The sequence below is a fragment of the Apium graveolens genome, chromosome 9, assembly GCF_009905375.1.
Source record: "Apium graveolens cultivar Ventura chromosome 9, ASM990537v1, whole genome shotgun sequence".
Classification (NCBI taxonomy): Eukaryota; Viridiplantae; Streptophyta; class Magnoliopsida; order Apiales; family Apiaceae; genus Apium; species Apium graveolens.
In genome coordinates this window covers 214,184,428-214,200,493 of record NC_133655.1, presented here as the reverse complement: position 1 = coordinate 214,200,493, position 16,066 = coordinate 214,184,428, and the positions used below count along the sequence as shown (strand labels likewise).

General features: G+C 32.4%; 1 protein-coding gene across 1 annotated transcript; it reads right to left on the bottom strand.

The window, feature by feature from the left end:
• Window positions 1-8,456: 8,456 nt before the first annotated feature.
• LOC141684226 (putative pectate lyase 8) lies at window positions 8,457-13,375 on the bottom strand. Its single transcript, XM_074489095.1, has 7 exons — window positions 13,084-13,375; window positions 12,741-12,794; window positions 11,978-12,040; window positions 9,845-10,487; window positions 9,657-9,760; window positions 9,316-9,454; window positions 8,457-9,190 (listed from the first exon to the last, which is right to left on the bottom strand). The coding sequence occupies exons 1-7, from the start codon at window positions 13,167-13,169 to the stop codon at window positions 8,969-8,971; spliced, it is 1,311 nt and encodes a 436-aa protein (XP_074345196.1). The 5' UTR covers window positions 13,170-13,375; the 3' UTR covers window positions 8,457-8,968.
• Window positions 13,376-16,066: the final 2,691 nt, after the last annotated feature.

Sequence of the window (16,066 nt, the reverse complement as noted above, 5' to 3'; positions counted from 1 at the left end):
TTTTCAAAAATATTTTTCAAAGTGTATTTATATTTTAAATATAAATACAAGAGATATTCCAATTTGCTGAAAATCAAAAATATATATTTTAAAGGAATATACTCCAAATCAATGAGATCGTAAAAGAACTATTAGAAGAATTATTTTTCTTAGGCTCTCTTGCAATATTAATAAGTCAACAAGTTTGAAAAAGGAATATCAGAACTTGGATATTCTTTAGAAGGCTCGTGCTAAATTTATTTCAAAAAAAGATGGTTTTTAAAAGGGATAAAATATATATCTTTCACTCCATAAAATATTTATAAATTCAAAGATATATTTTTACACTCTTAGAAATTTGATTAAAGAATATTAATATCTCATTTATCACCAGCCTCATATTTTTCCAAGTAATTTTTCTCTCGTATCTCAAATATAATATTTATCGGAGAAAATACTTTTAAATACTTAAAAATACTTCCCACACTTTCAAAATATTTTATACTTAAGGAAATTTTCTAAATATTTATTTTAGCCCAAATTAAGCCAACAATGTCTCTATGTTTTCATAAAAGATCGTTCATATTTTATTTGGAACCGAATCCTGATTTAATCGTTTTAAATCCAAATAAAATACTTCCACTTGCTAGAAAATCTTGAAACTTAATATTTGTCACTTAAATAGTATTTTCTATGCATGGTTAAAGTTTCGTAATTTTTAAGAAATTTTATCCGGGTGTGATTTTTTTGGGTGTTGACCAAGACTTTGACTGAGCGTTTGACCAAGCTACCTTTGACCAAAATTGACCAAAACTTGCAAATCATCATTCTATGATATTTAGGTAATTATCATTTTTTTTTTATTTATTAAAGGGTTTTCAAAGTCATTATATTTAATGGTGTTAATTACTTAATTAACAAAGTAATTAATGATTAATTGAAAAAGCTAAAATCCATTATTATATAATTAATAGTTGCTGGGATTTTTCTTGTTTGTCTTATATGCAAGTTGAAAACTAACACACCTTATCCTCCATGTCATCAATTCACACCACTCTCTTCATCCACCATTCAATTTAACTCAATCTCAACCACTCCCTTCAACTAACTCCTTCTATTAATAAACACCCACCCCTCACCATTTTTAACATAAGCTAAAAGCTAAATAATTGCTGGGCATTTTCAAGAAGTATTCTCTCTACACACTCTCTAATATCCAAACCCAAATACTTCATCTCAAAAACCTTATCTCTTACAAATATATATCATATATCAAGGTTTTTAATCTTCAAGCTTAGTTCCACCAACCAAGCTCTATCGTCCCAAGAAAAGCTCATTCATACCACTTTCTTACCTCCCGAAGGGCTGCCCAAGTTCGACCAACAAGCCAAAATCCGGCCGAACCTCCGGCGAATTTTTCCGGCGAACTTTTCCGTTCATCTCTTAAAAGTGGTAAACCTCTTAGCTTCCATCCGAGTCTTAACCGACCACTCTTAATATTCATATAAGAAGCTTAGTAACACCTTCTCTTCATCTCTACAAGCTCTTATATAGAATAACTTAAAGAAAAACAAATCCGTACAAGGATTGTTTTCCAACAAATTATACACTTCTAGCACGAAGTGATAATTTAAACAACGCTTGGTTTATATTCCTAACTAGCACCTTTCGTGTTTTGTGGGAATTAAATTACAAAGCTAGCATTTTATTCTTTAAACTTAAACGCACTTATTTTGGCCATATATTTATATATTCGTTATAATTGTTTAACAAGACTTAAGCGACTTCCCTTACTAACACCTTTAGTGTTCCGTGAGAAAAACTTAAGGCTTATATTATATATATCTATATATACATATTTATTATATTTAGTTAAAAGATTTAAGTGAATTCCCTTACTAGCACCTTTAGTGTTTCGTGTGAAAAACTTAAAGCTTATATTGTATTATATATATACACACATAAACTGTGCTAATATAATTTAAACTCTGCTCTTATATTGTTTTGATATATTGTGTTTAAATTACGCACCTTTTATTTTCTCGGCCGCATATTTTATAAGTGCAAATAGTTAAAGAATAAGTGTAACGCTCTCGATTTATAAAAGTCTACACACGACTATATTAAACGAGACATTATTTTATCAAAGATCCGAAAGCTATAACGCTTCACCAAAGACTTGATATATTTATTACTTCGGAAATAAGATATATTATTCGAAACGAAGTAATACCAAGTATACTTTAACATTCACTTAATCTAAAGAAAAGTATACGTTAATATTCTTTTAAGAATATTTGTTCTTAATCCGGTCTAGTCAAGTGTATTACTAGTCCAAACTCTTTTTATCTATAACGTGTATTGTTTCGTAGATATTGTCTTCTTCGTTTTGCAGTGAGATGAAGTATAGTGAGGTGATTCTCGTTCTAAGACCCAAGCCCTAGACGTACTAACGGGGAGTTAGTAGTCTTCGTACCGTGAGGAAGAGGAAAGACCCAAGACTAACTACTGAGATCCAAGACCGGAAAAAGCTTAGAAGGACAAAGACTACACCAAGGGTTCTATATCAACTTTGAAAAAATAACAGGGTGTTATTGTCTAAGATAGGTTATGTAGGTTACACATTTATTTTGTGGTGGTAACCCGGAGTTACGCACCAAGACAAGTATTTGTGGGGTTGTAAAGGCTTCTCCGCCTACGTAAGGAGCAAGGTTATTTTAAGGGAAAAACTCGGGTCCTGGAGAGGAGCTCGGGGACTGGATGTAGGGGTGAGCGAATCTATTAGAGGTTGCGCCATCGCGAACTAGGATAAATCTCTCGTGTGGTATTTTCTTCCTTATCTTTTATTTCCGCATACATAATCTGCATCGGTAAAATATTTAAAACGGGATAAATATTTTTAAAACGCCATAATAATTTTTAAATTTGTAATTAAGCTATTCAACCCCCCTTCTAACTTAAAAAAACCCTTTTACGGGACCTAACACAACAATTTTTATATTAACTAATAAAAACTTATTACACATATACTCTCTCGAAAGGATGAACAAATACCCTTGAGAGCTGCTACGTTATGCGAAAGATATAACAATATCGCAATGTTATAGCATGAACCTAATATGTGTTTTATATAGAGCACAAATATCAATGTATAAGAAATCATATTCTATTAACAACGAGAAAACCTATACTATTGTTTCTAAGATAAAGTCCTTTACCGCCTTGAAATTCCTGTTTCCTTTTCCTCCTCGAAGATCAACTGATGTGACAAATATTAATTTCATTATCCGTTGACATCATCATCCGTTGAAATCATCATACGTTGATATCCTATCATCCATTGATATTTCATCATCCGTTGATGTTGTCATCAGCATCCGTTGATGTATAAGTTCTGAAATGAATTTATGATAGTTCATGGTTGATATCATCAATTGCTTCTAACATAAATTAAACAAATTGGTAATTGTTTTTGTAGATAAATGTATTCACAATTATTTACAATATATTGTGTTGTAAGTGTGTGTTTATAACATATTTATGATAATATATAACTATTAATATATATATATATATATATATTCCTGAGTTATATTAACGAGCGTATTCGCGCATAATCTTTGTAAACTAGTCTGCGAACTATATTAAAAAAACTTATTTAGGAACATTGCAATCAATTTTGTCAAACTTTCAAGTTAAATTATATTGTTCTAAAGTTCCGCTCATTTACAAACCGAACCTTAAAATTATGTTCATGTTCATGTTCAACTCGTTTATAAATCGAACCAAACTCAAGTCGAACCGAATACCGAACTGTTCGTGAATGTATCAACTCATTTACGACCTACCTTTGAAATTCTTATATATAGTAGTTTTATATAACCTCACCCGATATATCTTGTTGCCCATAATTAAAAAAAAAAAAGATAAAATTAGGTCACATGATCAAAAAATATTTTTATTTTAGATTTTGGAGTCATTAAACTCTGACGAAATGTATCAAAAGAAATAAAAAAAAAATTATGATTAACAATGTTTTAATAATTTTCAATACTTATAAACATTATATTATTTGTTGTACAATAGTTTTTTGAAGTACATCCAAAAATGTATATTATACAATCTTTATTAGTAAAATATTTGTTTTAACTAATAAACTCTTAAGTTTTTTTTCTATTTTTCAACAAAATAATGTTACTGGGTTTTTTAATAAGTGCTAATAAAAATATTTATTTTAATGTAAACATTTTTTATTTTAATTATATATATTCAACCTTGATTAATAAATCTAAACATAGGGGTTGTGTTGAACCGCCATTTTAAATATTAAGAACTAATAAAAATTATAATAGTAATAATATTAATAATAAGGGCATTTTTTAAAAAAATTGAATTTTTTAAGTTATCTCTGCAAAAATACGTTTTTTAAGTTTTTATTACGAATAATACTATTTTTCAAAACTTTCTGTCAAAATACATTTTTACAAGTAAGAGGTAAATACATGCAAGTTGCAATAGGAGTATAACCCAACAAAATTTCATTTATTTTTTAGAAAATGTAGTCTCATTGTTAAATTGAAAATTCAAAGACCTTCCAAAGAAGATATAGATAGAAGGCAAAGGAAAACATTAATAAAAAAAAACAATGAACCGTAACTGGTAAACACAGAATAAGTTGTTTTGCTTCTCTCCGTTTTGGATGGGCGGTAAGAGATTAAAATCATCGTTCTTTTCGATTACAATTGCATTTACTTGTCCAACAAATTATTCAAATTGGACGTAAGTTTGTTGCCAACTATCTGTCTGTTCAGAACATTGACACTGAGTTATTGGACTTGAAACTTTGGTTTTCTTTGACTCCTCTTAATTTTTTGTTACAAGTTTGTTAATTATGCAGCCTCAGGTAATGTTCAAACAGTGACTAATGATGTAATGGTCCTTGGTCTTTGATAAAATTAAATGATCAGTTGTAAGGAACTTAAAGTCAGGATGCAGGAGTAAACTGTCTGAATCGGATTGTTGGGGATTTACCTGCTTTAACAACTCTACACTACATGACATACTGTTCCATGAAAAGTGAAAACCTCTCCTGAATTGTTCGTTGCCAAAAAAATCGTGTGAGTTTCCCAGTTTTAACACCGGTGAATGTAGCATTTCCTGAAGATACCAAGGACTTTTTTCATGCACTTGTCAAATCTTCAAGTGGAATGGTTGCAGGCTAGCTGTGTTATGAATTGTCCCCAATTCATTCATTCATTCATCACTATGTAACCTTTTTAATTTATTGAAGATACTGATACTAGTTCACTGTCACTTCATGGATCTGATCCTTCATTTTAACTGAGATCTTATTTGTGTTATATGATTTGAAGATATTTCTCATGTAACCAATAATCTTCATCACAAATCTGTAATTATTCTCCTTCACTAATCATCTGTATTAAGACCGTCGAAAACTATCTTGTGCAAAGTGTTGCAGTTCATGAATTTTCTAAGCAGAACATGATTAGGCACTTCTCTTTAGCTACTACAATGATATAGTATGTTTCCACAAGATTAAATACTGCAGAAAGGAAACTCATCGCCAACTTGCTAATACCGGGCCTTAAAAAGCCCGGGCTTGGACCGGGGCAGGGCCGGGGCGGGCTTTCCGGAAATTTCAAAGCCCGTTTGGGCCCTCGAGGCGGGCCTAACCGGGCTTTTTTTCGTGTCGGATCGGATCGGGCCGGACTTTTTTCTAATTTAAATCGGATCTAGTACTATTAGAGATTCCGAAGAATACATGTGTTAGCAACTAGATCATCGTAAAAATGTATTAGTTTACATGAAATATTTTAGGAAAACATTACTTCGTTGAAAACATTTAAATTTGGTAAAAAATAAATATGTTTATATTATATATTTTATCATTGTTATGATAACAATGATAACAATGATATCATTGTTATGATAACAGTGATATCCAAATATTCATGACAATGATATCCAAATATATATAGTGTACTTATTATATCTTCTTTCATTATTTATGCAACGAAGTATATAAATAATATTATTAATCACAAATATGTAAATATATATGTGTTTAAAGTATTATTTATATGTATAGTAAATGTAAATTTATAAATATATAAGAAAATATATTAGAATAATCAAATTATAACCGGGTTTTTTCGGGCTTTTAATCGGGTCGGGCCGGGCCGAAGCCCGGGCTTTTAACCGGGCCGGGCCGGGCTTTGCCTAAAAATATAGGGCCCGTCGAGGTCCGAAGCCTGGATCGGGACCGGGCCGGGCTTGACCGGGTTTTGACCGGATCGGGTCGGGCCAGATTTTCGAGTCCGGACTTTTTGTGCATCTTGGTTGATGTGCATACCTTATAAATTTCAATCTACATATGATCTATGCAAGTTTTACTGTGTTGGTCAAACAAAGGCATGCACTCGCCTTCTTTCCTTTCCCATAATAAACTATTGATGCTTAATAGTCTTTTTACTATTCTTGCCTCATTCATTAGTCTTGTTAATTTTTTACGGATACATGTTATTTCTTCAAGTAATCTACTTTAACTTTTCTTTTAGGCAATGTCCAACAGTTGTGATCCAAAAATCCAAATTTGAATTACCAATTGATCTAAATACTGATCCAAAAATAGTGTGATCCAAATATTTGTTCTAAATTACATTTTACATATAATAATATATAAATATTATATTAAACAATTTTATCTTAAATTTATCATTTAATCATTAATAACAATTTATATAATATTTCATAAATCAATTAAATCAAAAAAATAATACACATAAAAATATTAAAATTGTCCACTTAATTCACGAAAAACCATTTATTGCAATAATTAACATACAAAATATCATAAATACACACTAATTTTCCGAATTAATATATTTTTTCTACAAATATTCAATTAATGCATATCTAAGTGCAATATGTGCCTCTTTATTTTTTATTTTTAAACTTTAATGAAATTATGTTTTCTCATTATTTTAAGTTTTATTTTAAAGAAATAATGTATTAACTGTTAATTATATTCAGTTATTAATTATATAATTAAATAATCAAAAATCAATTTAAAATCTCATAAACTACAAATAACAAAAGCATTATTTTATATTAAATCAAGTGATCCAAATTTGGATCAGTTCACTTATCCAACCAGGAATGGAATTTGGGGTAATCTACCCCAAATTTGGATCTTTTGGACCACTGTTGGAAGGCTAATTTTTTTTTTATATATATTTACGGATTAGGTTAATAAATTATATTTGCCTGGGTTCTGAATGTCTTCAGGATTAGTTGATTTCTCAGACGGTACTAGTTTGTGTGACCAATCCGTTTCCAGAAAGTTATTGGCAGCTCCAGTTGCATGGGCAGGAAATGATCAAGCGAGCTTGTCATGGTAATCAAAGCAAATAGGAGCAATGAGTATGTATGGTGTGAAAGTTCTAAACCTGGGTGTTGCTGAAACAATGAGGTTTTTTCCTTAAGAATTTGTTACTTTAACTCTTATCACACAAGATTGTGATCAGTATTTTTAAATACGACGCCTTCACATTGAATGTCATTCTAAATTCTAATGTCACAGTTTGTTCTTATTTGGGAGGATGCTCGTAGAGTTGATTGTTTTGGTTGCATCAAAAGGACTACTCTAGCAAACAGTAATATTTAAACTACTGGTGGTTATCAGTGTGTGCTATAGATTTCCTTTGATGCCACCAAAACAATAATCAAGATAAGGAATCATACGTTTAACATCAATGTCCGTTTTGATATTTAACACGTTAAACATTGTCCATTCATGTTCACTCAATTACTTGCACCTCATGGAAGCAAGTGTAGAGTGCCAGAACCTGGTTATGAGATTTTTGGGGGATTGGGTGAACTGGGTCAGATTGTGTGTTCTTGTCTCTCCATCCCAGTAATACTCATTTGCAGTACGGTTCTTTAAGAATTTTCATCACAAAGCTCTTCCTAAAAATTAACTAATCTTATGTTGTATTGGTTTATAGAGTTTATACGTTCTTTCATGTCTAATGTTTAATATTTTGTAGTTATCAGCTGATTTTGAAAGAGGTGGGTTTTTTTTAATTATTTTGCAGGGTATTATTAATTAAAACTTTTGTTTGATTTCTTGCTTTTTACTTTTATTATTCAATTTTTCCAAAATACTGAAAGTACAAATAAAAGAACCAATCAAACAAGTGGATACTTCATTGAGGTGTTAACGAACAGTAGGATTAGCTAAATATAATTCTTTTTTGGTTTGCAAGTACTTATGAAAAAAGAAAGTAGCTATTAGCTAACATCTGTTTACTGATCTTAAGACGGAGGAGATTATAATCGCATCTAAAAGATACGAAGAAAACACAATTTAGTATATAATTTCGATTTAGGACAAACGAAACCATGCATGAAGAATGTGCTACCAAATGGCCTCAAGATGTTTCGACATGTAAAGATAAAGCAAGAAAGTATCCAATTTTCTTTTCATTTTCAGACTTAAGACTTTTGGCATTCACGATATAACTTGTACTTACAAGTATGACTCAGCAAGCTAATAAAAATACAATATATTTGTTCTTCTATAATCCCAAATGCAGAAACACGATATAAGGTAAAATATATGAAATATAATCAGATAACCAGAGCCTAGGGAAGTTAGACGGAGAAGGTTCTTGGATGCTCAGATATATAAGGAAGAAAGCAGAGAGATGAACAACGCTTCAAGGCCTACCCCTCAAATGAGGACTGTTTTTTTTTTCTTCAGATAAGCAGGCTGAGGTTGCACAACAATGGAAGGTCGTGTGGACAAAAGATATTGACAAGTGTAAAAAATGTACACTTGCCAAAAGTAAAAGGATATTGCTGACAGGGTGAGGGAGACAAAAACTATATAAGAGTAAAATAAAAGGAAAAAAGGACAAACTGTTTTTTTCATAGAATGTGCTGATCCCCTGAGGTTGCTCCATTGCTAACATTGCCTTCCCCTGCGGCAGCCAAGAACACCAGCTGCGGAAGTAATTGTTCCGACCATGGAAGAAGACTTTGCCCCCAAGCTTGAAGCTCTGGCATAACTGGCTGAAGCTCCAGCTCCAGATGGTGTAAAATAGGCCCCATTTAGTAACAAGTCACCCTCTGACCTCCAATTCCAACCTTTCCACTGGCCAGCATCAGTATCTACTCTCTTTGTCACCTGGCACACGAATTCCAACAATTAGATCCAGCAATAATAATTTAAGCTTTTATTAGGCCATCTTTGTCTCGTACAATTGGGATTGAAAAAGAACATCAAAAAAGTGGAGGGGATATAAGAATTACCTCTTTTGCAAAAGGATTGACCGGAGCAAGGTATCTGTTGCCTTGGCTGTTGATGGTGGGATTTGCACTTCCACCAATTGCATACATCTCCCAGTGAGTGTAGTCATTGTTGACCACATGGAAATACCCATGCCTGCACCTGCATTTTTTATAATAGTATGTGTGAGACAGGATGAACTATGTTCCCACAATAAGAAAGGATTTTAGATGTCTCCTTTTTGTGATGGATTTTTAAAAAAGAGAATGAACCGGAATTATAATCTTTAAATGCTACAATTTCAGTTTCTTTTAGTTGGGCAACACAGATGCCAAGGAAAGCTGAAGAATGAATTATATCTTACCTTGGCATTCTCTGGATAAGACCCTCTCCAAAATGGTTGAAGGCAATAGTCACTTGCATTTGCTTGTCCCTCATGTAGGTGTCACTGTGACCCAACAGCATAACCTGGTTTGAAGAACATGTTAGTTCCTAAAAGAAAAGAGACAGATTAACACAAACACTTTAGTTGCGATTCTTAAATGAACATACCTCATTGTGATGGGTGAAGAAATTGTTAGAAACTGTAATGGCAGTTGAGCCCATGACAGCATCAACAAGCCCGTCAGCACAGTTAGATAGTGAATTATGATCAACCCATATGTGGCTTGAACCAAAGATGGAGATAGCATCACCATCAGCCATTGTCCTCCAGCCAAAATGGGACGGCGAGCTCCTAACCATAGCATTTCCAGTGGGCTTGCAGTCATGGATATGCAAACCATGAACAATGACATTTGTAACAAACTGGATGGTGATGCAAGCTCCATTAGCAATATGGACATTGACCCCACGACCATCAATTGTCTTAAAGCTGTTCATTATGAGCTCCTGCTTTAGTGTTATCACCATATCACGCTTGAAAACAATCCAGAGAGGTTCATCCTGGATAACAGCATGGCGCAGGGTGCCAGGCCGGGGGTTGACAGGGTCATCGTCACCCGAATCAGTGACAACATAGAAACGACCATCACGGCCTCCAATGGCATTTCGGCCAAAACCAATGCCGCAATCAGCAAGGCGCTTACGATTGCGTTGCCAGTTAGGGTCACAACGCCAGCAATCATCAATGGGATTCCCGGTTCCACAGGAGAAAAATCCCAGTTTCCTCCTTTCTGTGCTGTTATGTATGCTCCTGTATTGAGTAACTAAACTTCAGCATGTGCTTTAAGTTTGTATTAACATTATTAAACAATAAGAAAACCTTTTAAACAAAAAAATAATATATGATCAATGCAAGCAGGATATATTATGATGTACAGCAGTGTCTTATATCTCAATCGAAAAGAAAGGTACCATTAAATTTTCCACTGTTGTTGTTCTAGTGTAAGATTGAACTACACATATAGACATAGATACAAATGAAGGGTGATCTAGTTGGTGTCGGTGGAAGTCATATTTTTCAATCTTCAAGAGAAAATTTGGTACTTCTTGTTTAATGGGGCCATCTTTTGTTGGCCATTTATAATTTAAAGCACCAACTGGAAAGTGCATTTTCTCTTCTTTCCCACAAATGGCTGAGCTCAGCCATTTGAGGCTTTCACTATAACAAAGATGGGATACAAAAGATAAAAGGCTATGCACTTGTCTACTTAAATGAATACTATATGATATGTTATGCACCCTGAGATTTCTAAAAAATTAGTCCTTAATGCACCTTTTGGGACAACCACATGCTTACAAACAAGAATAAGAACCTTACAGTTGTGGATGGCAAATGGTATACATTCCATGACTAGTAAAAAGTGACCAAGACACTGTAATTAATCCAAGTATAAATCATTGATCATGATATAGGTGTATAAAGCAGGGGCAACTTGTTAATGCAAATGCTTCCACCTGAATGGGTATTCGGGAAATCCCTAAGCCAAACATTTATGCAAAATCGTAATAAAAGCTTTAAATGCTCTTTTATCAGTTCTTGGTTACGCCTGCAAGTACCCCAATAACTTTAACAGCATATAAAATGCTGAATCAATGAAATATAAGAGGCTCCTAAAACACAAAGCGACCACCTCAATAATTTTATATCTCTGTCATTGTCAGATCTAATAAACACAAAAGCTTATACACATGGATTGGTGGATACATGAAACTGAAAGGAAAGAGAATGATAGAATTCACTGGTTGAGAAAGGAAGGTGCATGTGATGAAACTGAACAAACATGATACTGATGTTCAGAATATGGCAAATGAGAACATGGTGGGTCTTTCAATCCTCAGATGTTAAAGTTTATGTAGATGAGATGAATGTACATGCAGAAAAATGAGGAAGAACACAAGAAATAATTTTTTTTAAAAAAACACCAATAATAATAATTATAACAGTTATTAATCAAACAAAGTCTTTCTGAAGAAAAGTCCTTAAAATCTCTAAAGTATGCTACTGCTAGACTACTAGTGAACTTCCACAAGTTGTAAGGTCCTAAATGTGGTCACACTTTAAGACCTACTTTAACCACTAACACCAAACATATAATTCTCAATGGATGTCACAATACACATAAACAATATCATTATCAGGGAATCAGCAAATAGTACAATGTATATGTAATATGTATGAATGTGTGTGAGAGTGAAAAAGTAAGAATCAAATCCACAAAAAAATAGGATTTTGTTCCTTACATGTCAACCATTGCAGCAATCTCATCTGGGTCAGCAACTGCATGACCTTTAACATCTTTCACCCTACACAAATCCAACAGCCCTAATTAATTTCACTACCAAACATATCACAAACCATTAAATACACACAGCAAATGTCAAATTTGGTTAGAAACTGGCTTCTAAAATAGAACAAACACCTCAAAACAGCTCAATTCCCACTAAATTACTCTAAGTTCATCAAAAAGGGAGCCAATTGAGCAATAAAAAAACAAGGGGCATTTCTGTAAAATCATAGAAAACAAACCACATGTACAGAAATATGTGTGTGTGGAGAGGAAAAGAGAGGGAGAGGTAGGGAGACAAATTAAAGTACAAGCAGTGAAGCACCAGTCTATGCTCAGCTTCTACTACACCCCCTAGCTAAAAGTAGAACCTTCAAAAAAGTGCTTTTACAGTAGAGCTCAGAATACATGCATTTATTTATGAAACAAATAGAAATAATAAATATAAAATCTGAAAATAACAGAGCCTTACAGGGAGACAAAAAGTAATATTACTAATGTAGACAGAAGTAATTTGGAAAGACGAATTTACCCCTGAGAGATAATATGTGCAGAGTGTATACTGAGGTCAATTAAGTCTTTTAAGATAATATGTGCAGAGTGTATACTGAGGACAAATAAGTCTTTTAAGCGAGTTATGAGTTTTAATTGAAGTTTGGCGGTATAGAAACGGATCTAAACAGGAGAAGCGAGTGGACTCAGTGAGTTAGTGATAATACCTCTCCGCCATTGTTGAGTTGGTTGAGCTCTGCACATCCTCCTTTTCATGACTCCTGTTAAAATTAGGTAAATTCAAATTTAATAACCGGTTGAATTTTACACCAGGAGCACCGACATAACAGTAAAAACTAAAATTTAACTTTGGCAACAGCATAAAACAGTAAAAACAGAATGTAAAACACACACCCACACAATATGTGCAATCGTGTGTGATTGCATTGTTCATTTAGACGCTCAATTCGATATTTTTATAAGATACTGAAGATAAAACACATACACTAATGCACTTTGTGTGTGATGTTATGTCTATAAAGAGAGAGCGAGAGAGACAGAGAGAGAGACCTTTGGTGAGTAGCGGCGTAGGCGCCGACGAAGAGAAGTAGTAGCAAAGTGAAACAAATCGATTTTACAGGAACCGACATTGTCATTATCTTCAATTCACCACAATACTCAGCTAGCTAGTGTATCTATGTGTGTAAATAAGAGGTGTGTATCGTCCTGTGTGTACAATGTATATAGCAAGCTAGGTTGTTTGTGTGTGTGTGTCGAGAGAGAGAGAGAGAGAGTAATGTAGCAAAATAGGCGAGGGGTGCAGAAGAGAGAGAGGTAGAGAGAGAGAGATACAAATGAAGGATATAGGAGAGCCGCGTAACGGCTTGTTTTATAGACAAAAAACACAAGACACGACAAGAAGTGTGTACTTAACGGCCGTTAATTATGTAACTACCCCTCCCCCTGTTCCATTAGATTCCTCTTAATACCGTTAATTATTCCCAACTGCCAACCTCTCCCCTGCCCTTTTCCAACATCATTCTTTTTATTTTTGTTTACATATCAAGTAGTTAGGCGTCTGAATGCGTCTAAAAATTCCAGTTAGGTTATTAATTTTACAAATTAGACTCAAAATAATTATCAATTAATTTAATTTGATTATTCCGATAAAATCAAAAATTAAAGTCACTAGAAATTGAAAAATGGTAATATAAGATGGTAGAACTCGTTTTGGCCTTCTATTTTGTTACTAAAACTTTATTTATCTCACGCAATCATGATGAAATCTTACTTTGATACTACCTGCTTGAGTTATTTATGATATTTTAAAAATAAAAATAAAATTTTATCGTGCATCCGTGAGTCAAATAACAAATTTTAATAATAATATTGCAACCCAAAACGAGTCATACCCTCAAGAGTTAACACTTTTCGATTTCGGTTAATTTCAGTTTTTAACGGAATGATCAAATTAAGTTCATTGATAATTATTTTGAGCCAAATTTACAGTGAATGACCTATTTGAAATTTTTTGAACGTAATCGATGACCTATTTGATATTTAACCCTTTCCTTTTTACATAAGATTTATTTTTTGATAAATTTCATTTAGAAAAATACTCCCGTAAAATATCGTTCATCAACAAATTGTACATGGGCAGCCAAAGAGGAGGGGAACACGTTTTTGTGCTTATTTCTTGTCCAGAAGGACAGTCAATTATATCGACCTTATCTGGGAACAAATATACTACTAATAACTTTTTTACTTGCGGATTTTATAAATTAGTATTCATAGTAGCATAAAGAAAGCTCCCCATTTGAAAACGCCAATGTTAAAAGGATAAACAGATGTTGTAATTACTATATTTCTGAATAAGAAGTTGAATGTTCAAACTTGGCTCACAATATGTGCTTGTATTATAATTTGTATCGATTATTATTCAAAAAATATTAATTTAATTTACCGCCCGGTATCAAATATATAGGTTGCAATAAATCGAGTTGATTTAATAATTTGGATATATGGACCTACTTTAAAACTAATAAATTAAGCACTATTTTCTTTAAAAATAATCGAAACACCCAAATAATGTAGTTTGAAGCTTTTGACGGTTGAGGTCTTGCCTCACCGGGAAGAGCTCACGGTTCGACTCTAGATGCGTTCTTTCCAACGCCAATTATGTGGATGCTTTGAAGTTAAGTATAAGAAGATAAGCACGTAATGATTGACTCAATTGTTTGAAAAGAGGACAATTATTTTATTGGTCATATATTTGAATATCACGGGAGGAGAATTTATGATTATGATTTCTGAGCCATAGTTTGTCACTTAAAATGAAATTTATCTTGGTGATATTGGATGTGTACCCCTTTCGTGTATTAATATGAATTGATGACACATGTCAGTTTTAGAAAAATTGTAAAAGACGAGATAACAAGAAAATATAAAAAGAGTTGTATTAGATTCTCCAAAATTCTTCACCCAAATTTTTACCAAATAATATGATGACATTTTTTAATGTATGGACGCATATTAATATATATGGGATCTCATTTTATATTTAGAAAAATTGTTATACTATATACTACCTCCGTCCCATGGGGTTATTTACGTTTACTATTTGCACGTATTTCGAGGCTTGTATAAAATATAGTTTCATAATATTTTTTTTTATTTTGTTTTTTGAATAAAAGTTTAGATATAAAACTTTTATACATAAAAAAATTTTAAAAAAATATAATAGAGTTATACTTTAAACGAACATTGAAAAGCGTGTCAGAAAATAATGTAAAGAATTCAATGGGACAGAGGGTATAACATATAACATGTCAATATTTAATAAATTTTTTGGTGAATTTTTTTGAAAAACCTAACATTCTCGGGCAAAAAATGACCCTCCTTGTTTCCTAAACACATGAAGTGCTGCACATGGAATTCAATTTATGCCATCAAACTCATACCACCGCCACCTACTTTGCCTACTCACAACCTTGCCTTGTACAACGATTTGTCAACCCATCCACAATTTTGGAATTGCAACAAACTATGTTAGCTTTGTTCCAAAAATTACAGATTTTACGATTTAATTAATTATTTTATTTTTTTATTAATTTAATTTTATAATTTGATTAATTATCATATTTTTAAAATTAATATATTAAATTTAGCGAATTAATTATTTGTATATCTTATTAAATATATTCGATTAATATTTCTATTAATTATTTTGATTAATTATCAATTATTTTATTAATCACTATAAGTTATCTTTGTCGACTGATGTGTATTTTACTACCCTGTATCTTAGTTATAATTTCTGCAGATAATTAAAGATAGCTGCTCATATATATATATATTCATTCTTCTGAACACAGATATTTTGTTCATATATGATCCCATTGGTGGGTAGCTATTGCTTAATGACCCATGCATGTGTGCCATGTGGAATGTGGCTCAATTGGGTACCCCACCATTTTCACCATTTCTGTTTTTCACATTCCCTTTGTCAAAATAAAATAAAATAATAAATATTTCATTCCTCATATTTTGAATT

Excerpts from the sequence above, each read along its gene's own strand:
- LOC141684226 (XM_074489095.1), bottom strand. The coding sequence starts at position 13,169 with ATGACAATGTCGGTTCCTGTAAAATCGATTTGTTTCACTTTGCTACTA. Across the intron at positions 10,488-11,977 it reads ATTGCTGCAATGGTTGACAT|GAGCATACATAACAGCACAG; the intron begins GTAAGGAACAAA and ends TACTCAATACAG. Across the intron at positions 9,191-9,315 it reads TCAATCCTTTTGCAAAAGAG|GTGACAAAGAGAGTAGATAC; the intron begins GTAATTCTTATA and ends TTCGTGTGCCAG.